Consider the following 23,943-nt stretch of genomic DNA (forward strand, 5'->3'; position numbering starts at 1 on the left):
GTCTTTGCACCACACAATCTTGCAAAATAGTGCACGTAAATCTGAATAAATGGCGACGACTTTGGGGTTTAGAATGCAGGCTAATGCTATTTATTTCTCTCAAAATAAAACACGCCCACCAGAGCCTTTTATTAAGCGAAAATGCGACAAAAAAGTGTTCCTCAAAACATCTCATTTCTTCTTAGGTGCAAGACAGCGTGACAAAAATTACTTCTCTCAAAATAAAACGCGCACACCAGAGCCTTTTATTAAGCGAAATTGCGACAAAAAATGTGTCCCTCAAAACATCTCGTTTCTTTCTAGGTGCAAGACAGCGGGATAAAAATTAGCAAGATAATACGCACTACAGCTTAAGGAGTACGTGGGAAAAAAATGTCGCAGTTTCGCCCGAAAGGCGAAGCATCAATTGCGATAGCAAATTGGTAGAGAGCTATTCGGAGTAGGGATAGTAGAGTAGTTTTATCGGCCGCATAAACTTGGACACATTCGCTTTCTAACTGAATTGACAAGCGTGGTGTCATCGCGCACAAGCAAACATGAATAGATCACACTGAATGACCGCAGACAACGACTGTCAAAACGCTGGCGCGGCCGCTGCAACGGGCGAAGAATCGTGCGGTCTATCGCTTCAACGGAAACTGAGCGGCGAATGGACAGCGCATAAATGTCAGAGCCGTGTGGAGACACGGCCGGGCTCGACTGGCGCGCGCGCTCGCTCGCTTCTGAAGCGAGTGCGCGCGCCAGTCGAGCCCGGCCGTGGTGGACATAAAGAGACGGTGCGGGCGACGGCCACCACAGCCAGTGCAAGCGTATTTGTTGGCAGAGTAGAAGCTGCTCCCCCCGTCCCTCCCGCGCTGCCTCCCCGCTTTTATTGCGATAGCAATTATATGGACACTTCAACGGGATTTTTGCCGTCGGCGTCGCCGTCGCCGTCGCCGTCAGGTTCAGTATAGATTCCAAGGGCGATAAAATCGTCGCCGCGCGCCGTACGAGTAAAAGCGCGCGGGGGACGCGCGCTATCACGGAGAGTCAACGCACGGCGGAAAGCAAACGCGATTGTCGCCCAAAAGGCCATGGGGGTATGGGGGGGAGGGAGGCGGGGCGACGCTGTGCTACGGCACCAAATGCTTATCTTGCAACCCAGCGCAAGGAGAACGGGCAACGCAATCTCCCACGCGAAAGCAAAAAAAAAAAAAGCGGGGAGGCAGCGCGGGAGAGACGGGGGGAGCAGGTTCTACTCTGCCAACAAATACGCTTGCACTGGCTGTGGTGGCTGTCGCCCGCACCGTCTCTTTATCTCCACCACGGCCGGGCTCGACTGGCGCGCGCACTCGCTTCTTAAGAAGCGAGCGAGCGCGCGCGCCAGTCGAGCCCGGCCGTGTCTCCACACGGCTCTGACCTTTATGCGCTGTCCATTCGCCGCTCAGTTTCCGTTGAAGCGATAGACCGCACGATTCTTCGCCCGCTGCAGCGGCCGCGCCAGCGTTTTGACAGTCGTTGTCTGCGGTCATTCAGTGTGATCTATTCATGTTTGCTTGTGCGCGATGACACCACGCTTGTCAATTCAGTTAGAAAGCGAATGTGTCCAAGTTTATGCGGCCGATAAAACTACTCTACTATCCCTACTCCGAATAGCTCTCTACCAATTTGCTATCGCAATTGATGCTTCGCCTTTCGGACGAAACTGCGACATTTTTTTTTTGCTTTCGCGTGGGAGATTGCGTTGCCAGTTCTCCTTGCGCTGGGTTGCAAGATAAGCATTTGGTGCCGTAGCACAGCGTCGCCCCGCCTCCCTCCCCCCCATACCCTCACGACCTTTTGGGCGACAATCGCGTTTGCTTTCCGCCGTGCTTTGGCTCTCCGTGATAGCGCGCGTCCCCCGCGCGCTTTTACTCGCGCATACGGCGCGCGGCGACGATTTTATCACCCTTGGAATCTATACGGAACCTCACGGCGACGGCGACGCCGACGGCAGAAATCCCATTGAAGTGTCCATATAATTGCTATCGCAATAATAGACCCCACTCGGGCGTCTGAACGGGTTTCGAGCCGTGAGCGCTGGCAACTCCACTAACCGCGGTGGTAAGCGCAAGTGACGCCTTGAAAATTTTCTGTCTTCATGAGTCAGGCGCCTCAGTCTTGCTCCACGTTTCAAGGCATCGCATTTGAAGCGAAGAACGACGCGCGCAGTAGCAGAAAACCACCACCCGCATATGGGCCCCCAAGCCTGTGACGGCAGGCACGACTAAAAGTTACCACGTACCAAACAATCACGAATGCTCCGGCAACAGTGGCTAGACTCCGGCAATCTTGTGGGCCTATTCCTACCCAAAAGGCACCGCGCACGGGGCCCCTGAGAGAGGGAGGGGCGGCTTCAGAGGAGGTTGGCCTGCCGAGGCTAGCGGAATCACGTGACGCTCCCTCCTAGTATTTTTCTACCGCCATGGTTAACTGCTTGCACGGTGCAGCCACCTGGCGGCACAAAGCTCAACCAAACACACTGCTAATTTAGCAGTAACCAAGTTTTTGCTACTTTGCTGCTGGCTCAAATTTTCGGCATGAGTGTAATCTTGAACACGTTGTCTTTCTATATGTTTAAAATGTTTTACACTTGGTTACAGGAATATTGCAGGAACAGTGGGAGCGGCAGCACCGCAGTGACCATGTCATCTAAGCATGCCTGGCTTGCTTTGCAGGTTCGTTACTATTCTTGTACGGCAAGTCTTCGCTCAAATTGTCTTTGCCTGATTGTGCTGCCGCTCCCAGCGAAAATGCGTGAATGTTTGCTTATCATGTGGTGTCGGATTGTGCTTAAGCTGTGCGGTGATATTGAAAGTAATCCGGGGCCAACAACTGAGGAACTACTTCAACTCATTTCAGACAAGGAAACTCAAATTGAAGGACGGTTGACAGATATTGAAAGCAAGCTAGAATCATTCAACGATCAGTGCATTAAACTGGTAAGACTTGAAAGTACTGTTTGCGATCTTGAGCGCACTGTACAACTTCAGCAACAGAAATTAAATGATATGGAAGACAGGCGCAATAATATTATTGTATATGGTGTCTTAGAGGATGCGAAAGAAACATCAGATATTGAAACCAAAGTGCTAAAGAACATTTTTTCCAAACAGCTGGGCATCTCTGTGACGTCAGTGGAAAGATTACACAGACTTGGGTAAAGGGGGGTTGGGCGGAACAGGCCGGTTATTATCAGGCTGTGTGATTTCAGTGAGAAAGTAGCCATTTTTAAGAATTGCAGCAAACTGAAAGACAGCGGCGTAAGTGTTTCCGACGATTATTCACAGGCAACACTGCACAAAAGAAAACTTCATTGGGAATCAGCCCGGGCTGATAGGGATAAGGGAGCAAAAGTTAAGCTCGTGCACGATAAACTGATCATCAATAGTACTGCCTATATCTGGGACCTGCTAACTCTCGTGTAAAGTTTCCAGCTACCCATGCGAACACATCCAGTTTTCATAAATGACAGAAGAAAAAAAGCATGAACTAAGAATACTAAACGTAAATGCGCGAAGTGTTGTGAATAAAGCTGACCGCCTCGAATGCTTAACGATACTACACAATCCTCATGTTGTTGCCGTGACAGAGACGTGGCTGCATAAAGATATTCAGAGTGAAGAAGTGTTTCCTAGCTCATATAATGTGCTCCGCAGGGACAGGACCAACAGAGGAGGAGGTGTGGCATTACTCATTAAGAACACATTGCAATATGAACCCTTCCCCTTTATTAGTGATCGCGAAAGCGTATGGTGTAAACTAGTTATGACCGATATGACATTAGTAATTGGGGTCATTTATAGAGCTCCAGCAAGCCCTGTCGACTACCTTCAAAAGATTGATGAACAGTTAAGTACTCTAACGAGCAGTAGAAGCAGAGTTATACTTATAGGTGACTTTAATTTGCCCGGTGTAGATTGAGACGCGCGAGTTCCCGGCTCTATGGAAAGGTCTCATGCTGACTCGATGTTAGAGATTATGACGAAGTATGGTCTCATTCAGACGGTCAAGAAACCCACTAGAACGCAAGGAAACTGTAATTCGCTGTTGGGTTTAATATTTCTTTCTGGAGAAGCTTTTGATTATAAAATAGATATTCACGAGGTAAGTTCGGATCATAACAGTGTACTTGCTACTATTAATGTTAATAAGAAGTGCGCCTCAAAACAGAAGGTGGTAGACATTTATAATTTTAACGCAGCTTATGACACTTCAGTTATTGACTACTTAGAATCTGCCTTTGATACAATGCCGCAAGATGATAGCGTTGAGAACCTGTGGCAATATTTCGTCTCAACTGTGAGAAATTGTTTGAAGCAATTTGTACCACTCAAAGAAAGCGGTCTCGAAAAGAGAACCCGTGGATTACTCGAAATATCATCCTTTTAAAGCGACGTCTCCAACGTGCTCGTAAAAACAAACCCAAACCTGACAGCGTAGTTGCTACTCTCAGTGCGCAAGTGCGAAAAGAGCTCAAGGAGGCCAAAACGCATTTACTTTCTACAACACTGACACAGTATATGAGGAGCGCTCCCCAAAAGTTTTGGAGGTATCTCTCCGGCTCTAATCGAATAATAAACGGAGTACTAATAAACGGCGCTTCATGCTGTGAACCGAAATCAATCGCTGAAGCATTTAATAGTTTTTTGTGTCAGTATTCAGTTCAAAACAAGGCGAACCCTCAATGGAAGCATCAGGCAGGCAGCATTGTCATATCGCGAGAAGGTGTGATTTCATTACTCTTAAAGCTGCATCCTAAGAAGTCGCCTGGTCCTGATAAGATACCTAATGAGTTTTTGAGGCGTTACTGTGAATGGGTTCCTATTTTTTAGAGAAGATATTAATAGCATCGTTACGTGAGAGCACTGTACCGAGTGACTGGCTGTTAGCAAGAGTTGTGCCCGTCTTTAAAACTGGTGATAAATTGGACATTTCCAATTATCGTCCTATATCTATCACATGTTCTGCATGTAAAATATTAGAGCATATAATATCTAAATATGTTGTAGAATACATTGAAAGTCATCAACTTTTTTACGGCAAGCAGCATGGCTTCCGTAGCCGTCTCTCGACAACAACACAACTTTTCGAAATTACTCATGCTTTTGCTACAGCCTTAAACTCGAGAGAACAAATTGATGTTATTACTATAGATCTGTTCAAGGCTTTCGACAGAGTGTGTCATGTGAAGCTTTTACACAAACTGCACGACTTTGGTATTGATGAACAAATTATCAATTGGATCAAGGCTTATTTAACTAACAGAGAACAGTTTGTGGTAATAGACGAAGAATGCTCTTCGACTGCATCAGTTTCATCCGGGGTTCCGCAAGGGTCCGTTCTGGGTTCTATATTGTTTTTATTATATATCAATGATATCGCGAAGGACATACATCCTCTCGTCGAAGTTAGATTGTTTGCGGATAATATTGTGTTATTTTGTCGCATAAAAAGCCTGCAAGACCAGGTCGTGTTGAATAACTCTTTGAAAGTTGTATATGACTGGTGTGTAAAGTGGAACATGCTAATCAATTATGAAAAGTCTACTTCTATGATTGTGTCTAAGAAGAAGACGCCATTTGGGTTCCCGTACATAATTAACAACATAGAAATAAAACGTTCCAGTAAATTAAAATATTTAGGAATTATGATTTCTCATGACATGAACTGGAGTGATCATGTACAAAATATATGTGGAACAGCCCAACGAAAACTTGGATTCCTACGGCGAAAACTAAAAGATGCACAACCGGATGTCAAACTAAAAGCATATAAATCAATAGTAAGGCCAACTCTGGAATACGCAAGTATAATTTGGGATCCAAATCAGAAATATCATTGACAAGCTTGAGCGTGTTCAGAGAATGGCAGTGAGGTTTGTATTTTCCTGTTACCGAAGAATGCAGTCCGTAATAGAACTTCTTGCACGGGCAGAGCTGCCAACTTTGGCTGTTCGCAGAAAAATTGCTAGGCTTAAGTATCTTTACCAGCTCTATCACAATGCATTCAATTTGGATTCCGGCTTATACTTGCGGCCGCCCGGTAGATGGTCATCACGTACTAACCATCCATTTGCAGTTATGCCCTACGTGCTAAGAGTTGACTTCTATAGATATTGGTTTCTGCCTAAAACAATTATAGAATGGAATAACCTTGACCGACGAGTATTTGACAATACTTGTTCATTAGAAACTTTTGAAAAACAGCTGGAACTGTGCATATTGATTGAATGTACCCTTCCCCCTCTGTAACAGCCCCGAAGGGCTAACAGTATTGGAAAATAAATAAATAAATTAGCTCTGCATTTGGCTAGTTAAGCTCTGCGCCACCAGATGGCTGGACCATGCATGGTGATGCTATGCATGGTCCAGCTATCCGTCAAAATACCCAGCTCGCCTGTGGTTACCAGAATACCGGACACGCTCGGCGCTGCGATAGAAAGCATGCTGCTTGATCACTTTCGCTTGGGATCGACGGCCGGGCGGCTAGCGGAGAGGTTGGAGAGCCTTCGCGCGCTGGCTCCAAGATAACCGGAAGTAGACGACCACGCGTCACGCCATGACGTGGAGCCAGCGAAGGCGGAGCTTAGCCCCGATCACTCGGTGAACGAGTTGAGGAGGAATGCATGGCTATGGAGGTGGGTAACTTGTAATTCGTCTGTAGCTCTCTTAATATGAGACGCTTCACTTAAACTGTGACGCGAATGTTTTACTGTAGCTGTACCCTACGCGTCTACAAAATTTGTCCGAACCGTTTCAGGGACCCTGTTCTCGAACAGTATATACTTGTCTAACGCAGTGTCTCGCGAGGCTTTGGCGCCGTGGGTAGACGTTCTGAGAGAGTCGCCCCTGTACAAGCACTACAACATTTGCACAGATGCGGCGAGGATCGAACGAGAGTGTAGCGAGACCGTGCAGCCCGACGCGGAAGAAAATGTGTAGCACTGCGCCAACCTCACTGATTTGGCCGATACGATAGATGCTGCCATCACCTAGACTCTAGATCAGAAACGTTAGTATGCGATGAGGACGCTGTGCTTACCATTTCCCCGGGTGACGGCAAAACGCCCATTGGCTTCCAGTACTACTCGCACGCTGAGGAGCTGTCATTTCCGCAGATATACTTTGACCACGCGCGCTGCATAGACCCCGAGGGTAAACCCACGCCATTTACCATGGCCTCGAGCGACATCAGGTGCCGTGATAGGCGCGGTGCGCTGCCGCTGCACGTGGTCTATAAGCCACGAAGTTGTTTTGCTACAGAGTAGCGAACCAGATGACTATGATGTATCGTAACAACCAGGAGTCCAGACAATTCACGAGGACAGACGTGGACAATCCAGAAAAGTTGCGGTAACTTGTGGAGCTGGATCTGGGGTTCATGGAAGGCGCTACCAACAGCATACAGAACATGATACTTAGTAGCGCAAAACTCGAAATAAAAGACAACAGTGAGAGGCGAGAGGAAAGGAAAGACGAGCGTTATTCGGCTTTCCTCTCGCCCCTCACTGTTGTCTCGTATTTCGAGTTTTGCGCTACTAACTAGTTTAGCGTCATGTTAAGTAAACACCAACTCGCCCAAGAAGAAGTTATTCTGAACCAACAGCATACGGTACTGGCACAACAGATAGAGCGAGCTCTTTGCCATGATTCGGTAGTTGTGGAAGCCGACCGTCTTTCTGACTCTGTAGGCGTCCGAGATACATTGGTCCAAGCTTCTGGAACTACTCAAGCAGCTGCAGGTAAGACCGCAAGAAATTGGCATTCACGAAGAGGACAGACAGGTCGCGGCAGTTTGCCGCAACGCTGGTTAACAACGACCCGGTCACGTGTGTCATATACTTTCAAGACATGATGCGGGTGATCACGACCATTCTGCGAAACTCCAGGATTAGCCCGTTTAAGCCGCATCACGTCGTGGAGAGCTTCACAAAGGTCGAGTTTACCCGCACGTTTACCTCTTGCTCTGGTTGAATCAGACCCCCGATGAGGAGCTTGAGAATGATTTCATAGACAGTGGCCATGGCCGAGCGCCACCTCTCGGTCGACCATGACGCTCTCGCCCAGACTAGGTATCAGGATCACCAACATACGCACACGTGTTATACGGGCAACAGAAAAAAGTGCAGGTTTCACGCCCCGTTCTGGCCCATGCCTGAGATTAAGATGCTTACACCATAGCCTACAGTAGAAGGATGAAGCAGAAGTGCGGCAGTACCGGGCGCGCTAAAGAAGCACGACGCCCTGCACGACGCCTTGAACACGACGGTGTACGCGACCATGAGAGAAATGTGGGCTCACCAGGGGATTCGCAACTGTGAGGAGTACGTGGTGCGAGCCGGGCTTGCCAGACAGACGCTGCTTCTGAAGCGCGACACCGACCATACCAACCCCTTCAACCAGCGTCGGTCTTGCAGTCAAACATGGACCTGCAGATCATCCTGGACGCATGTGCGTCGTACGTTGTCTTGTATACGTTAGCAAGGCAAACCGCGGGGTGTCAAACCTTGGCCGCGAAATAAAGCGGTTCATTGAAGAGAACAAGGAGGCGGAAGCTAGGCGTCAAAATGCTCAATGCCATAGAAATGTCTCCACAGGAGGCTGCGTGGGTCTTGCTTCGCTTCCCCATGTGCGACACTAGCCGGGCTGTACGGTACGTAAACACCCACTGGCCGGAAGAACGCCACAGGGGGACGAAGACCGAGCTGGATCAGCTCGGCATCCCTGAAAACATTACGGGCGCAGTACAACCGCTGAGCGCTACGAAGAGAGGCTGGCCGAAATGGAGGGTGTGGCGTATATGCCGAATTCATGGTAGAGTACAACTACAGCACGCTTAAGAAACGGCAGAAGCCCGCGATACTGCGGTGCTACTCTGTAGCAGTGTTGCCAGCTTTGGCTATATGTAGTCAAATGGGGCTACAGGAAAAAATGTTTGGCGTCGACTTGGACGAGTTGGCTATGTGGCTATATTTGGGCTACTGAAAATCTGCGACTTGGCTTTGTTTGGGCTATGAGTGGTGCCCTAATCCACGCTCCAGAGGTGGCTATGATCGGGTAGAAGCAAATCTCGAAGGCTATGTTTTAGCTGGCTGAGCTGGCCGCGTGTCTGTGCGTGTGTGCGTGCGCGAAATCACCCCTTCCCCTTCCCTTCCCTCTCTGCGCCTGGCTTTGATCTTTGATGAGCTTAAACTTACACCCCGCTTGACCGTTAAGCACCCGATCCCCGGGCATCGGGATGAACCTGGGAAAGTGGGTTTTTCACAGTACACTCTACTAACATGGCTATGCTCAGGAAGGGAGAGCAATAACATGTAAGCGGGCCGGCAGTCGGGTGACGAACAACGTTTATTGCGGTTGGAACGAAGTACATATAGGAAAGAATTGTGACGTAACAGGTCACGTGATTTTAACAAAATGGCTGTTGACGTCAGATTGACTCAGCCATGCTACATAACATAGGGTCGGGGCCGTCGGGCGATCGTGGCGCCGACATGAAAGAAGGGAAGCGCGGATGGATGATAAGCTCCAGTGTGTTCTTGGCCATGTCTTCTGGGTGAAGTATCGCGCCGGGCACAGCTTTCGACCTACTCCACGTTTCTCGCGCGAAGCTTTACTGCCATTTTCCTTCTCCTGCTAGATGAATTTTTGTTCGTGCTTACATGCGAGATTCATTTCTATAGATGGGACGTGAGATTTGATCATCCTCGGAGAGTAGAATCCAAACATGGGGAAGTGGACCAAGCATGCGAGAACGCATGACAAAAAAATGGGAGCAAGACCCCAAGCCAAAGGTGGGTTCTGATGCGCTTACTTCTAGATGGTTTGCCCGTAACGTCACGGATGCAGATACTCATTCTGCTAATATCAAAACTTGTTTGCCACAATTACATCAGTGCACCACGTCACATGAACTTCACCCACCGTGTTAGCTTAGCTTGTGAGGCGTCGTGCTGCTGGCTCGATGATGCGGGTTTGATTCCCGGCCACGGCGGCCGCATTTCGATCAAGGCGAAATGCAGGAACACCCCTGTACTTAGGTGTACGTTAAAGAACCCGAGGTGGCCAAAATTAATCCGGAGTCCCCCATTGCGTCATGCCTCCCAATCATATCGTGTTTTTGGCACGTAGAACCCCAGCAATTATTAGAGAGTTTTAGAATAAGGGCCTCAAACGTTTTAGGACCCCAAAGAAATATTGTTGACGCCACTGCGCATGCCCAAGACGCAAACTGTGTTTGGGTTTTGCGTCGGGCACGCTATTTCGTCGATTTAGCGGGAGCCCCAAATGCTGCCCCAAAAGCTTTCGTCAACGAACATGGCGGCGCCCATCGAAGTGGCGGCTCTAACCTAGCACCAAACTGGGCTCGATTCGTGGTAACGCGTGAAGTTCGTAAGCTATAGGAGAAGTGATTGCAGTTATCGCTTGTGTAATGAAGATTGATTCATTAGACTCCGCTGATTCCAAATTCAATTGTCGATTTCACGGCTCGTAGGCCTAATACAATCCGGATTGGCTTGGCTGGTACGTAAAGTTGGTTACCCAAAACTAAGCGCAACAAGTTGCTTGCTGCTAATAGAATAAATTATAAATTGTAATTAAACGCCAAAAGACGAAAATCTAAATTACTCTTCTTATCATAAAATGGTATATTTTCTTTTAATATTCATAACTGCTTTTCTCTGACGCCGTAGTGACGCTGCAAGGGCAACACGCTATCCGCAAACGCAAAACGCCTATTCTAAAGCTCTTCACTCCTGCATGCCCCAACTAACACCCGCAAAGCTCTTTGGGGCCACAAATTTTGGGGGCCCCTATTCTAAAAATGTATTCGCACATTAACATGATTTACTTTTTGACAGTAATCGGTTTTCACAGCATAACCACAGTTATCAAGTTGTTGTTTACCTTTGCTCCTTGTGCGCCATCGAGCGTGTTTTTTCGTCGAGCACTGTTACCATTTCGAGCGAGTTACGGTCGGGACGTGCTCGTCGCCGAAAACGACTGCGCGCTTCTTACACTGGTGTGCCGTTTTGCGCAGTAATCTTTTAAAGCTTCGCTTATATATACCGCTTCAGACAGTGAGTGGCATCTGTTGTCTGACACTTTATTTTAACGCATGTTCTTGCCGTGCTAGAGACCTAAGATGGCGGCTAACCCGGGCCAAGCTAATTGAAAAAAAAAGTCACAGGCCTGCGTGGCACACGCAGCACAGTCACAGCGTAAGCTGGTTGAGCGGCGCAGGAGTAGCTCCAATTTCGGCACCACGCACAACAAGTCTTCGCGGCAAAGTGTCTTCGCCTCGATTTTGACGAAAACAATCTGAACTGTCCGCCCGGCGTCGGTGTCGCCCGCGAGCTGCGGCTTGCAATGCTCTCTGCACAGCAGTCTGCTGAGCCCGATGATGCCTGGTTTTAGCCGGGCACGTAGCTCTGCGATTCGATTCAGCAGCGGTTCGTACCTTGCGAGGAGACGCCATAACGTGTACCGAAGAGGTACCCAGAATACATGGCGCACATCTAACATCGGTATAGCGTTGATTGCGCTCCTCGTCTGAATCGCATATCGTCGCACGCGGCGGTTGCAGGTACGTTAACTAGATAGCGCCACCATACTGGCGGAGGCTCGGGTCGTCTGCGCCTGCGCGCCTGGGCGTCTAAAGGGAATATTTCAGCGGCCTGAAAGCAAGCGCTTGCGTGACTCAGTGGTAAAGTATCCGACTCTCACGCAGCGGGCCTGGGCTCGATCCCGGCGGAGAGCGGGCAGTTTTTTTTTGCGTTTCCGGCGATGGCGGTTACGGGGCGGCGGCGGCATCATCGCGACCCGAATCGGCTATTGGAATGAGCCCATAACAGCTTACGCTGTAAAAAACGAAAAAAAAAGCGTAGGACGATGAGACAAATAACACGAGATATCATAGAGCCAAAGACTTGTTTTAGCTCATAAAAAAAGCCGTGAGCACGTCGCAGATCGCTGGTCAGCTGAACTTCTACGCCTAGGCAGAGATTGGGTGAGTGATCGATGACGCTAAACATTATTTTGCGTTCACGACAGCTAAAAAGCAGAGTTCGTAGTTAATATTACTGTAAATAACTAAAAATATAACTTAGTACTATCTGTCATAAAATAAAAGCACTGATTTCGCCCTGGAGAGAGCTTCCGGGTCCAACTAAGAAGGGTTCTGTGCATGGAGAAAGAAAATATAGGAGGCAGCCTACAGCAACGCGATTGACGCCGACTGTGGTGGCCCAACACGCAATGAAAACGTTAGAACACGGATGACACGTCAGAGCGCGCGGTAGGTTTTAGTACTCCCGGTTGATTTTTGAATACCCATTCGAAACCATTTGAAACGCTTGAAATAAACAAAAACAAAACCAAGGAAAAAAAGCAGAACAAGGAAAAATCTTTTCCCTGCCTGCATGTGAGCAGCTGCCAGCCGAGCGCGCACCGAATAAAAACCACTGGTAACCAAACGTCTCGGCAAATCTCGATTCTCCGTGATCTCGACGCAAGAGGTCACGTGTTGGGCCACCACTGCTGGCTACACGAATTGCTCCCTCCTATATTTTTCCGTCCTCCATGGTTCTGTGCAAGCATGATGTCGCTGTTGTTGATGTCAAGGGCCGACCGCCACGGCGACACGGACATTTTGTTACGACGGTTTGTACAAAAAAGGATTGCTGTAGTCGATTGTGAAAATGTACACACAAATAAAACTGGAAGTAAAAATGGCTATAAATATAGCCATTTTACTGTGCCATTTTTTCGTAGCCAAATGGCTACGAAATTTTTTGCACTTTCTTTTTTGTTTGGCTACATTTGGGCTACAAATTCTCTAGCTTTTGGCTACGCCGCCTCGTCGAACCTGGCAACACTGCTCTGTAACGACATCAGCAACTAAAAGCGGGAATACGTGATGCTCTTCCTGCCGTTCCACCGAGAAACCGACATCTTAGAATGGAATGCCTTCGAAAGAATGTTTGAACAAGAAGTGCATCATGCAACGCAAACAACGCTACTCTGCCGGCGTAACCGTTGCCGAACTACTGTCTGCCTGCGAGGCCGTGCGCCGTAGCTAGCAGCAGCAGAGAGAAGCAGAAGGGACCGTTGGGTTGGAAGAGGTAGAAGGGGAAGAACAAGGCGGAACGGCGGGTGGTGGTTGCAACTCTGGTCGACGAAAACGACAACAGCAACCTCCTATAGGCAGTAAAGTTGGCCGTGGTGGCAGCAACTTGCCCCGCTGTACGGCGGAGAGATGATGTCATGCCTCCGGACATATCTACGTGCGAATTCGCATGGTAAACCAGAGGCAGGGCATCCTGGTTTGCGAAGTCATACACCGGGTGACTGACCCCCACGCTAAACCTTTGCAAATTTTCACAGGGCCGGCCGGCTGCGGCAAGACCTTTACGTTGCGACTTGTAATGGATGTGTATAACCGCTACTGCCGAAACCGAACGATCAACTACGGCGACGGCAAGGACAACAGCGCAGTTAACGCGTATACATTGCGTGCACAACGACGGGCAAGGCCGCGGTTGCGCTCAACGGCGCGACGGTCCACTCAGCCTTCCAAATTGTCATGACCAATAGACGCGAGGAAAAGGACCTGTCGGCCAGCGACTTGAACACGCTCCGCGTCATGTTCAGAGACGTGCGATGCGTTATTGTGGATGAGGTGAGCGCGATGTTTTCAGATTTGCTCGGGCAAGCGGATCGTCGCGTCCGAGGAATCAGGCCCTCGCTAATGACGGAACCCTTTGGAGGATTCGACGTAATCATGTGCGGGGACAGCTCCCTCCGGTACGTGCCAGTGAGGTTTACAAACGGCCGCGTAGCGGCGGTAGTGTTCACAACACAGATGTGCTCCCGCGACACCATTTGTCTTACTTCCGTCTGACCGAGATGGTTAGGCAGAGCGACGCCTTCTCTGCGCTGCTGACTAAAATCGGGGACGGCCCCGAGATGAACGCTGAGGAATTGACCGTGCTTTGCTCACACTTCGTGACGCGCGAAGAGGCGGCTATAAAATGTCCTGCGTCTTTACTATAGTAATAAAGACGTCCATGCATACAACTCTCAAATCGCCGAGGCGAGCGTGGAACGAGTCATCAGTCCGGCCAAAAACGTGGTCATCGGCCACAGAGGTAGGCAGGAAGAGCGCCAAGCACTTGGAAGATGCAGGAGCTTGGTCACGTGGAGAGCGGAAATTTACCATCCACCGTAACATTCTGCTTACATAAGCCGTACATGTTAAGAACACTGACGTAACCGACGGACACGTTAATGGAATGGTCGGTACGCTAATGGAAATTGAACACGATGTGGACGTAACTTTAAAGAGGGCCTGGCTCATGTGCCCGCCCAACGTGGGAGTCACCGTCAAAGCGAAGGTTAGTTGCCGACTCGGAGTGCGACGCTGCGCTAACTGGGTGCCCATCCATCCCCAGATCATGTTTGCTCTGAAGAACTACCTCAGGTACGTGCTGGTTCGGAGAACGCAGTTTCCTTTGGTACCAGCCCAATGACAAGGCAACCTTCGATACCATAGTATATGAATAGGCGCATGCCCAAAAGCTTGTGTACGTAGCGCTCAGCCGGGTGAGCAGTCTACAAGGCTTGTACCTGACCAATGGGGGGCAATATCACAGCTTCCACCATTGCATGCGCAATGTAGACAAACCTCTAGCCACATAGTTTGAGCGCCTCTCACAGCAAAAAACTTCACCTGGCTTACGCACGTTGTGAAGCGCTGCTATCAGACCCCCAAAACGCCTGCACCGTTGCCTTGCTCAACGTTAGATCGCTGCACATAGCCGATGTCTGTGCTGACCAACTGCTTACCCAGGCTCATGTGCCAGTCTTTACAGAGACGGGCTTGGTCTCCGGAGTACAACAGATGCCTTTACCTGGCTACAGCTTCGTTTGCGATGCCAGCAGACTCGACAGTAACAAGAATGCCGGGGTTTGCATATATGTTGGTCTTGCTGCGGTTTCCCACTTGCCTTCCATCCAAGTGCCCGACGACGAGGCATGCTGTGCGAGGCTGATTACTTGCGGCATCGTCATTCAAGGCGTTTATGTGGCTCCGGGGGTAACTGCTGAACAGACACTAGGCGTAGTTGCAACATGTATGCCTGTCCGTGGAACGGACCAAGAGCTCTGCCTAACGCTCGGGGACTTCAATAGAAAGGAACATGGCTTCAGAGACATGAAGCAAAAGTTTGACATGAACCCTAGCATCTGATCCGGACGTTCCTACAACCCAGTGGAGAACCACCATTGATCTGGTCTTCCAGAGGCGTCGCGACCTTGCATGTGTCCAAAGTAGAGACGGCAGCCTTCTACTTTACTGACCACCGGTCAGTATTCGTAGCCACCAGCCAAACAACGTGACGTAACAATAAATGTCACGCTAGTAAAACGACTAATAATGTCTGTTCACGTGTGGCTAACGATGCGTCATGCCTAGCCACCAACCTAGGCACAGCCGTCATACCTGGCTTAACGATGAGTGTATACCTCAGTATAATAATTAACTGAGCTAAGCCGCAGCAATTTTTTATTTACTTCATGTTTGACATTTTCTTTACGTATGTACAGATGCTCCCGGTAGGGCCTTCGGACTACGGGACCTGCTCTATAGTATGTCAAAGGCAACCATAGCTTCCATAAGGCACAAAAGACGAATGCTGATTGGTATAAAACTCCGCACTCACTGAAGTTTAGAAAGAAATGGAAGGCGGAACTCAATCAGCCCTTGATGTCATCAATCAGGCTATGTCAGTGGGGCAAGCTTGTCATTTGCATTGCACCGCGATCACGTGGCGCATGTCCAGAACGCTGTCGAGGCTACGGTGCGTGCGACTGTGGTGCATGCGACACGCTTGGGTGGCGCTCTCGTTTCTATTACCTTCAGCCGCAGAAGATAATGCCATGGACTGCAGTTTGTTTACTCGCGTCAGTGACTTGTCTGCAATATTTGTGATGTGAGATAGCGAGAGGGGGCAAAGACAGACGAAGCACCTGGAGATGATCATGGCGACGATGATGGGCCACCAGCCAACGGCCAGCACCTTCCTCGAGGTCGGGTGGCCGCGCGCCAGGTACACCCATGCGGGGCACACGACCACCAGGGCCGCGCCGAACACGCTGGCTATCCAGGGCCGTGCTGCGAAAGACACACGGGTGCACTACATTACCATAGGATGACAACAACCAACTCTGGCGTGCCAGCGTTGTAACTTGTAGCGCGCAAAATGCGTGGCACGGCACAGGACGGAAATACAGACACAACTCAGCCTTAGCCAGTAGACAACAAAACTTAGAAACGCTTTTGATTGCTAAACTGAAATGTAGAAACGGTGGAGACACTCACAAAGATACCTATGAAAGTGGACAGGAGCTGGACAGCCGTCACCGAAGCCCTATTGGTGGAGCATCGCACCTGTCACGCGGAAGTTACGGATACCACCAGCGACAAGATGTATTTTAATGTAACTTTTCCTTATTGTTTCGATATTTAAATTATGAAGCAACGTTTATTTATCACACATTTTTTTCAAGCGTCACTCCCTGTCACATTCACATGGTTGTTAGTAACAAAAATCGTGCCCCTCGGTTTCTCCGATTATTCTAAACCTTTACCTTAGGTTCACCCAAGCTCAGACTCACCAATAATATGCTCAACATGGCTTACTTTGCTGTAAGCTCACAAATATAAGCGCCAGCCTGGCTCTCTGGAACTCACCAGCAACCAGACCTGGTCGAACTCACTCGGACTAACGTACTCCTAATCAGCTGAGATTATTGCCGATACACAGACACACTCGGTACCATGTGGAGTCAGGTTGACACGAATACAAGAAGACAGAGATACTGTCAAAATGTAAAACATCAAGCCTCGCATCAATCTCATCAATTCAAGAACAATCTGTCCACATGTGATTCAGACTTAATTGAACACACTCAGACTCACACAAGCTCTATTCACTGGACTGAGGCTACGTAGATTGATTGATTTATTTATTTATTTATTTATTTATTTATTTATTTATTTATTTATTTATTTATTTATTTATTTATTTATACAATACTGCAGACCTTGCACAGGTCCAAGCACGGTGTGTAAAAAGCATTTGAATAAACAAAAGAAAAAGAGCACATGTCAATCAGTAGTAGGTACAATTGGGGACGCCATCAAGTTCCAGTCATTAATAGTTCGTGGAAAAAAGGAATATTTGAACACCTCAGTTCGTGCAAAATATGGATTTAAAGTGTGGGGTTGGTGGTGCCGGGTGTGTATAGTTGTTAAAGGTTTAATATATATTGATGGCTCAATAATTAATTTATTGCTAATAAGTGCCGCAAGAAAGTCAAGGCGCAATTTTTTTCTTCGTAACGCTAGTAACTGTATATTATTTGTTAGCATAAGTTCCGTGGGAGAATCAAACTGCGAAAATTTGAAAAAAAAAAATAAATCGAACTGCTTTTCTTTGTATTCTTTCGAGTTTGTTAATGTTTACTTCAGTATAGGGATCCCAGACGACACATGCATACTCAAGTATGGGCCGAATAAAGGATATGTAGCACAAAAGTTTTACACTAGCCGGGGCGTTTCTTAATTTGTGTCGGAGTAGACATAGTTTACGCAAGGCTGATGCACATACGTTGTCAATATGAATGTTCCATGGCAAATTGTTAGTAATGGTGACTCCCAAGTATTTGTAGTTAGTAACCTCTTCTAGGACTGACGAACCTAGTTTATAAGTGTGCTTTAGTGGGTTCTTTCTGCGTGTAATTCGTAAGACGACACTTTTTTTCCGTATTCAGGAGCATTCCCCACATGTTGCACCAATCTGAAATGTTTTTTTAGTTGTTGTTAAGTTGAAGTTGATCGTTATGGGAAGTTATATCTCTGAACAAAACACAATCGTCAGCAAATAGCCTGATGTTAATGCTGGAGTCAACTGCATTTACAAGATCATTAATGTACAAAAGGAAAAGTAACGGTCCGAGTACACTACCTTGCGGTACTCCCGATGTCACCGGTAGACAGTCCGACTGTTGCCCATCGATCACAACATACTGTTTACGATTTCTCAAATAATCGGTAATCCAATGTATAAAGATCGGTGGAAGCATTGTATTTCTTAATTTTGTTACGAGTAAATCATGAGGTACACGGTAGAATGCTTTGCTAAAATCTAGAAGAATCATGTCTATGTGATGAGTAGTGCGCGACACAATGCGGTGACTTTTGTGGTGCGCGACACGGTGCGGTGATGCGCGACGGTGATATTTGTGGTGTGCGACAAGGTGCGTTGCATTTCAAACAAGAAGCAGACGACAAGGAGAGCGCGCGCCGCTCTACCGCGCCGCGCCGAAAACGACGACGCCGAAGACCGTCCGGCGCGTGAACACGCGGCGCAAGAAAAGAAATCAAAAGAAAAAAAGCCAATCCAATCGCAAAAGAACACGGGGCCTCGAGCAGCCAATGAGAAATCGACGAATCGACCAGAGCAGCAGAAAAAGGAGCCGCGCTGGCAGTAGGGGGAGGAGTCCCAGAAGCGGCACCAGGAGAAGGTCGGCCACCGGATCGGGAGTTGAAGACGGCCGTCGGGTTCCGGACCCGAGCCACCAGGACTTCACCCGGCCGAGGCCTCCTGCCAACCCGTTCCTGGGAGTCGCCACTCTTCCTGATCGTCAACCGCTGACCGAGGCCGCCAAGCGTCTGCGCCCGTGGGCAGAACGAGAGCTGTCGGGCTACGGACCCGAGCTCTACGACCAGCTGCCCGGCCAGAACGCCGCCGCCGTCAACCCCTGCTGCCAAGCCGCCTGCCTTCCCGGGCGTCGCCACCCTGCCCGATAATCAACTGCTGCTGCCCGAGGCCGGTGAGCGTCTGCGTCCGTGGGCAGAACCTGAGCTGTCGGGCTACGAGCCCGAGTACCACGATCAGCTGCCCGACCAGAACGCCACCACCGTCGGCTCGTGCTGCCGAGCCGCCTGTCTTCTCCCACCGAGCCAGAGCTGCCACGCTCTGGCAGCCTGTACGACGTTCCGACACAACGTCTTTTGGTTAGATCAACAACGCTTCTCTCGTCGTCTCGTCTCCGCTTCGCCGCGTCGAGACTGTAGTGCATACGCACACCCGCAGCCTGCCCGAACTTGCCTCATATCATTAGCGTTCCAGCTACGTGTTTTCATGTTATCATTGTGTGTTTGGTTTATGGTTTTCTTTTCCTTTTAGTTTTATTAAAAGTTTGTGTGTTTCCCAACCAACGGCTTTGTCCTCGATTGGGTTCTGGGAGGCTTCGCCTCAGAGAACCGCCAGAAAACATTAACACAAAAGAACCTGCTCATCACAGTCTACTTGTCCGTTTGTGTCAAGAGCAGAGGCTAGTGAGTGAATCACCGTAATTAGCTGGCTTACTGTTGAGCATCCTTTTCTGAAACCATGTTGGTGAGGCGTTAAAGTTGAGTTTTTCTCGAGAAACTGATTAATTTGTTTAGCGATAATATGTTCAATTAATTTACAACAGGAGGATATTATGGAAATAGGACGATAATTTTGTACCAGAAGACGGTCTCCTTTCTTAAATACAGGAACGATACGGGCTGTCTTCCAGTCATCCGGTAATTTACCATTTGCCAGCGACTTACTGAATATTATAACAAGAAATTTCGCGACAGTTTCAGCATATCGCTTGAGAAAAGTGTTAGGAATATTATCACAACCTGACGACCTTTTGAAATTCAGATTTAACAAAAGCGATAATACACCTCGATAGGAAATAAATGATACGTCATATGTTGAAGCAGAAGTCTTGGATTGGCACATGATAGCTTGTGAGAACGCACTATGAAAATATGTGTTAAAATGTTGCGCAATTTTTCTTGAGTCTGAAATCATCTGATCATCCAACTTAAGCTGTGTGACAGGTTTCTTTTGCTCACTTATGAAAGTCCAGAACTTTGTTGGGTCATGTTCAGGCGCGGATCCAGGGGGGATGTCCGGATGTCCTGACCCCCCCCTCAGATTTCTGCATCGCCCCCTCGCTGACAAGGGGATGGCCCTGTCGCAAAAAATATGGCCACCAGCATTTTTCAAAATTATTTTTCGCGAGTACCAGTGGTAACAGCCACGTAGAAGTAAAGCTAGCTCGCTCACAAGCTTAGTTGTATTCCGTAGGGGTGTGGTGTCGCGAGGTTGCCGTAGTTATTTTTTCTCATGCACACCTTGGACCTCCTGGCGCCGGCCGTGCCTTACTCGTACCGTCGGTGGCGTCGAATGAACGAGGGGACGTCCCTTTTGCCAAGCATGCCGATGTCTGCGCGAGCGCCTTCGCGCCTGATCAACTTAGTTCCCCCTCGGGGTGTCATCGGTTGCCTCATTGGCTGTCATCGGTTCCGCGACCAACCTGCTTAATGAAAGAGATCTCTCGCTGAAGTGTTCATATATAAACAATAACAACTAACAGCTAAACTAAGGACTACGCATAGGCGACTTTTTTTTAACTGTAGCACCAATTGTGATCACAGTTACACGTTGACAATATCCAGTACGAGCACAGTACCGTTCGTATGCTACAAGTTTTTCATTGTAATTTCGCAGTTGTCGTACATTAAGCATAGGAGGCTCAAAGCTGCCGGATCCGTTTATCTGAGTGGCCGTGCTCGCGGAGCGGGGCGAAACCTCGAGCAGCGCCTGCGAAATGGGGGAGCGTGACGTCAGCGGCCAACGCCAGCGCGCGGGCATAGGATGGCGTCGCGTGATTAGAGAAACGGTAGCAGATGCGCGCCTTGTGTAAAAGGATGACGTCGCGTGGGAAACAAAACATGAAGACGCTGGCTCGCCCTCTCGGCTACTACACCACATCGTTCTTCTTGTAGGTGGCGTCGTGAGCCTTCATACGCGGTGATTCGCATATCGTAAACAACCAGCGTAGTGGTTGCCGCGTTGGAGCTCCAAAGCAAACGAAGGTGTCTCAGCCGAACGCCAAGAATCTCCTTAAGGAAAACAAGGTGTCCCAACAGAACTCCGAAGATGGACCCGTGCTTACACGTTTATAACGAAACTGCGACAGATGATCCCAAATTTTATTTTAAGAAACAATACAGGCTAGATATACCGGGTGTTCAAAATTAAGCTTTATGGTTTTCTTAAAATGAGGCACTGGGAGGCACGTGAAAACCACCTGCGCAAATAAGTTATGTGGCCAGGGGGACACAAAGTGAGATGATAATTATCGCTAGTCAGCAGCCGAATTGACTAAAATTGAATAATTAACTTTTTATTGACTGCAGTAAGTGTGTATGTTTGTATTCAAAAGTTAGAGGCAGTCGTGTTTCTACACAGTTTCACTTCGAAGAATCCTTCTTTACTCGCGGACAACTTTCTGTGGCAATGAAGGGAAAGCTACGGAGGCAAAGCGCTCACAAGTGAGGGTGCTTCTGAAAAGAGTCCCGCGTTTTAATCCACGTTGGTTTATGTTGGCGAAGAGTAAACATAAACAGCTTATTAGCAACAGTTAAATAAGACAGAACACACCACTGAGTGTAAAAGTTTACTCATTTTGCGGCTGTTCCCTTCCGCGTCTGGGCAAACGCGAAATCGTCGCACGTGGAAGTTGCGTCGATTCAGCGTCTGTTCCGAGCAACCAAAAGCACTGTCAAACGCTGCCGGACTACTTGGCGCGGTAACACATGTGCAGCATCCACGCGCCCGTAGCTTGCCCTTCACTGCCACAGAAAGTTGTCCGCGAGTATAGCGTGTCTATGCTCCGAGATATCCAACTACAAATTGTAATTGTCGTTTGCATGATTACGCATGCAAGAGAGTGAGGATCGGCGCAAAGCTCCTCCCTGATGTGCCGCGGCTGTTGGGTACGGCGCTTAGTCTGACAACGCGGCGGAGGCATTGGCAAGATAATAACTGTCCCCCTTCCCCTCACGGCTGGCGAAAAAAAAAATCGAAGAACCCGTAACCGCTGTCGTAACACGCGACCGCGCAGCCTGTAAAAATGGCGGCAGCTGCCATGCCGAGATAATGGCGCGCGCAGAGAAGCCGGAGGGCAGTGCGCGTGCGTAATGGTGACTAGACGACCGGGCATGGTCCTTGCTTGGGCTACGCAAATAAAGTGACTGCTGATTTCTAAGTATTGTAAGTTTTATTGAAATCAAAAGCAACAACGGTACCATCAACAGCAGAAACCTTTTTAGCTATGCTAACGAATATTTCATACTGCCGCTTTAAATTTGGTGTTGTCATGCACAAATTTCATGACAACAATTCACCCATCAAGATGTCAATGCCCTAAAAATGTTCAAAATGCCTCCCTTCCACAGCAATGCAAAGCATAAACCGCTCTCGCGTCAACTCGATAACTCTGCGCAGTACAATTGAAATTTGGAGTGGGATATCTCGGAGCACGAACACGGCTAGAATAATTCTCTCGACTGATACTGATACACGACTGCCTCTAAGTTTTCAATACAAACATAACCACTTACTGCAGTCGTCAAAAATTCTTGTTCAATTTTAGTTAATTGGGCTGCTCACAGCGATAATTATCTCACTTTGTGCCCCCCTGGCCACATAACTTATTTGCACAGGTGGTCTTCGCGTGCCTCCCAGTGCCTAATTTTAAGAAAAGCATCAAGCTTAGTTTTGAACACCCTGTATTATCAGGCACAGGCGCCAAGCGCATGGCTGTATTGGGTAATGTCATTTTCCTATAAGCTCGGAGAAACCGATACCTGGCTTCGCTATAGGGCTTCTTCATCTTTCTGGGGTTTTACGTGCCAAAACCAGTTCTGAATATGAGGCACGCCGTAATGGAAGGATCCGAATTAATTTTGACCACCTGGGGTTCTATAACGTGCCCTACAACGCAAGCACACGGGCGTTTTTGCATTTTGCCTCTATCGAAATGCGGCCGCCGCGGCCGCGATTCGATCCCACGATCTCGTGCTCAGCTGCGCAACGCCTGAGCTGACTGAGCCACCACGGCGGGCTACAGGTGTTGTTCTAGCCGTATGAAACGCGGGTTTATCGTGAGCAGAAACGGTGAATTTCGGTAAATGAGAAGCTACTATCATCATCATCATCATCATCATCATCATCATCATCACCGACAAAAGCTGACCCCCCCCTCAGAAAAAACCTGGATCCGCCCCTGGTCATGTTTTATGAAGTTTGGCAATAACGTTTGAAAATAATTATCTTTAGATGCTCGTAGAGCATGCGCTACCTGCTCGCGCAGTGCAATCACTGAAGGTGACTGCGTATGTCGCCTTTTTAATCGCTTAAGCTTGCGTTTCAGTTGAATGAGGTTACGCGTCATCCAGGACGTCTGCTTATGAATTCTTTTTCGTTTATTCGGCACAAATGTATCTAAACAACGAAGGCACATATCTCTAAATTGACACCAAAGAACATCGACATCATTGTCATTGAAGTTTATCGATGTGAAAAAGTAGAGACGTCGGCCGGAATACGGAGCATCTGGCCTGCTACTCTACGTAAGCCAAGGGGAAGAGGGGAAGAAAGAGGGTCACAATGGGGGATGATAATGGGAGGAACGAGGTGAAAGGACACATTGTCATTGAAATCAAACAGGCAACTATCCATGTATTCTAAAATGCTTGCGTCATCAGCACGTGAATAATCCTTAACTAAGGAGAATGATTTCGTTTGCTTACTGTGAGAGTTAAGCGACAAGGAAACACTAACAAGATGATGGTCTGACAGTCCCTGCTCTACAGAGACCGTAAAATTAGAAAAAAATTCTCGGAAGAAAGAATAAATCTAAAACCGATGCTCCCTGTTCCCGGGTTGGCTCACGAACAACTTGCATTAGGTTGTGTGCTAGCATGATGTTAGAAACTTTCAAGGGCCTGTAGTCCGTACCAGTCAGC

General features: G+C 48.4%; 1 protein-coding gene across 4 annotated transcripts in view; it reads right to left on the reverse strand.

Annotated features, from left to right (window-relative positions):
- LOC119462597 (solute carrier family 41 member 1) overlaps positions 1–23,943 on the reverse strand; it is a 540,896-nt gene that overhangs the window by 306,056 nt on the left and 210,897 nt on the right. For 3 of the 4 annotated variants that reach the window (XM_049672773.1, XM_049672771.1, XM_049672772.1), the window contains exon 5: positions 16,050–16,194. The exons of the other annotated variant lie outside the window; for it this stretch is intronic. In XM_049672773.1, the coding sequence (XP_049528730.1) occupies positions 16,050–16,194 (145 nt within the window). The remainder of the gene's footprint in view (positions 1–16,049; positions 16,195–23,943) is intronic. 4 annotated transcript variants of the gene reach the window in all.

The sequence above is a fragment of the Dermacentor silvarum genome, chromosome 8 (assembly GCF_013339745.2).
Source record: "Dermacentor silvarum isolate Dsil-2018 chromosome 8, BIME_Dsil_1.4, whole genome shotgun sequence".
Lineage (NCBI taxonomy): Eukaryota > Metazoa > Arthropoda > Arachnida > Ixodida > Ixodidae > Dermacentor > Dermacentor silvarum.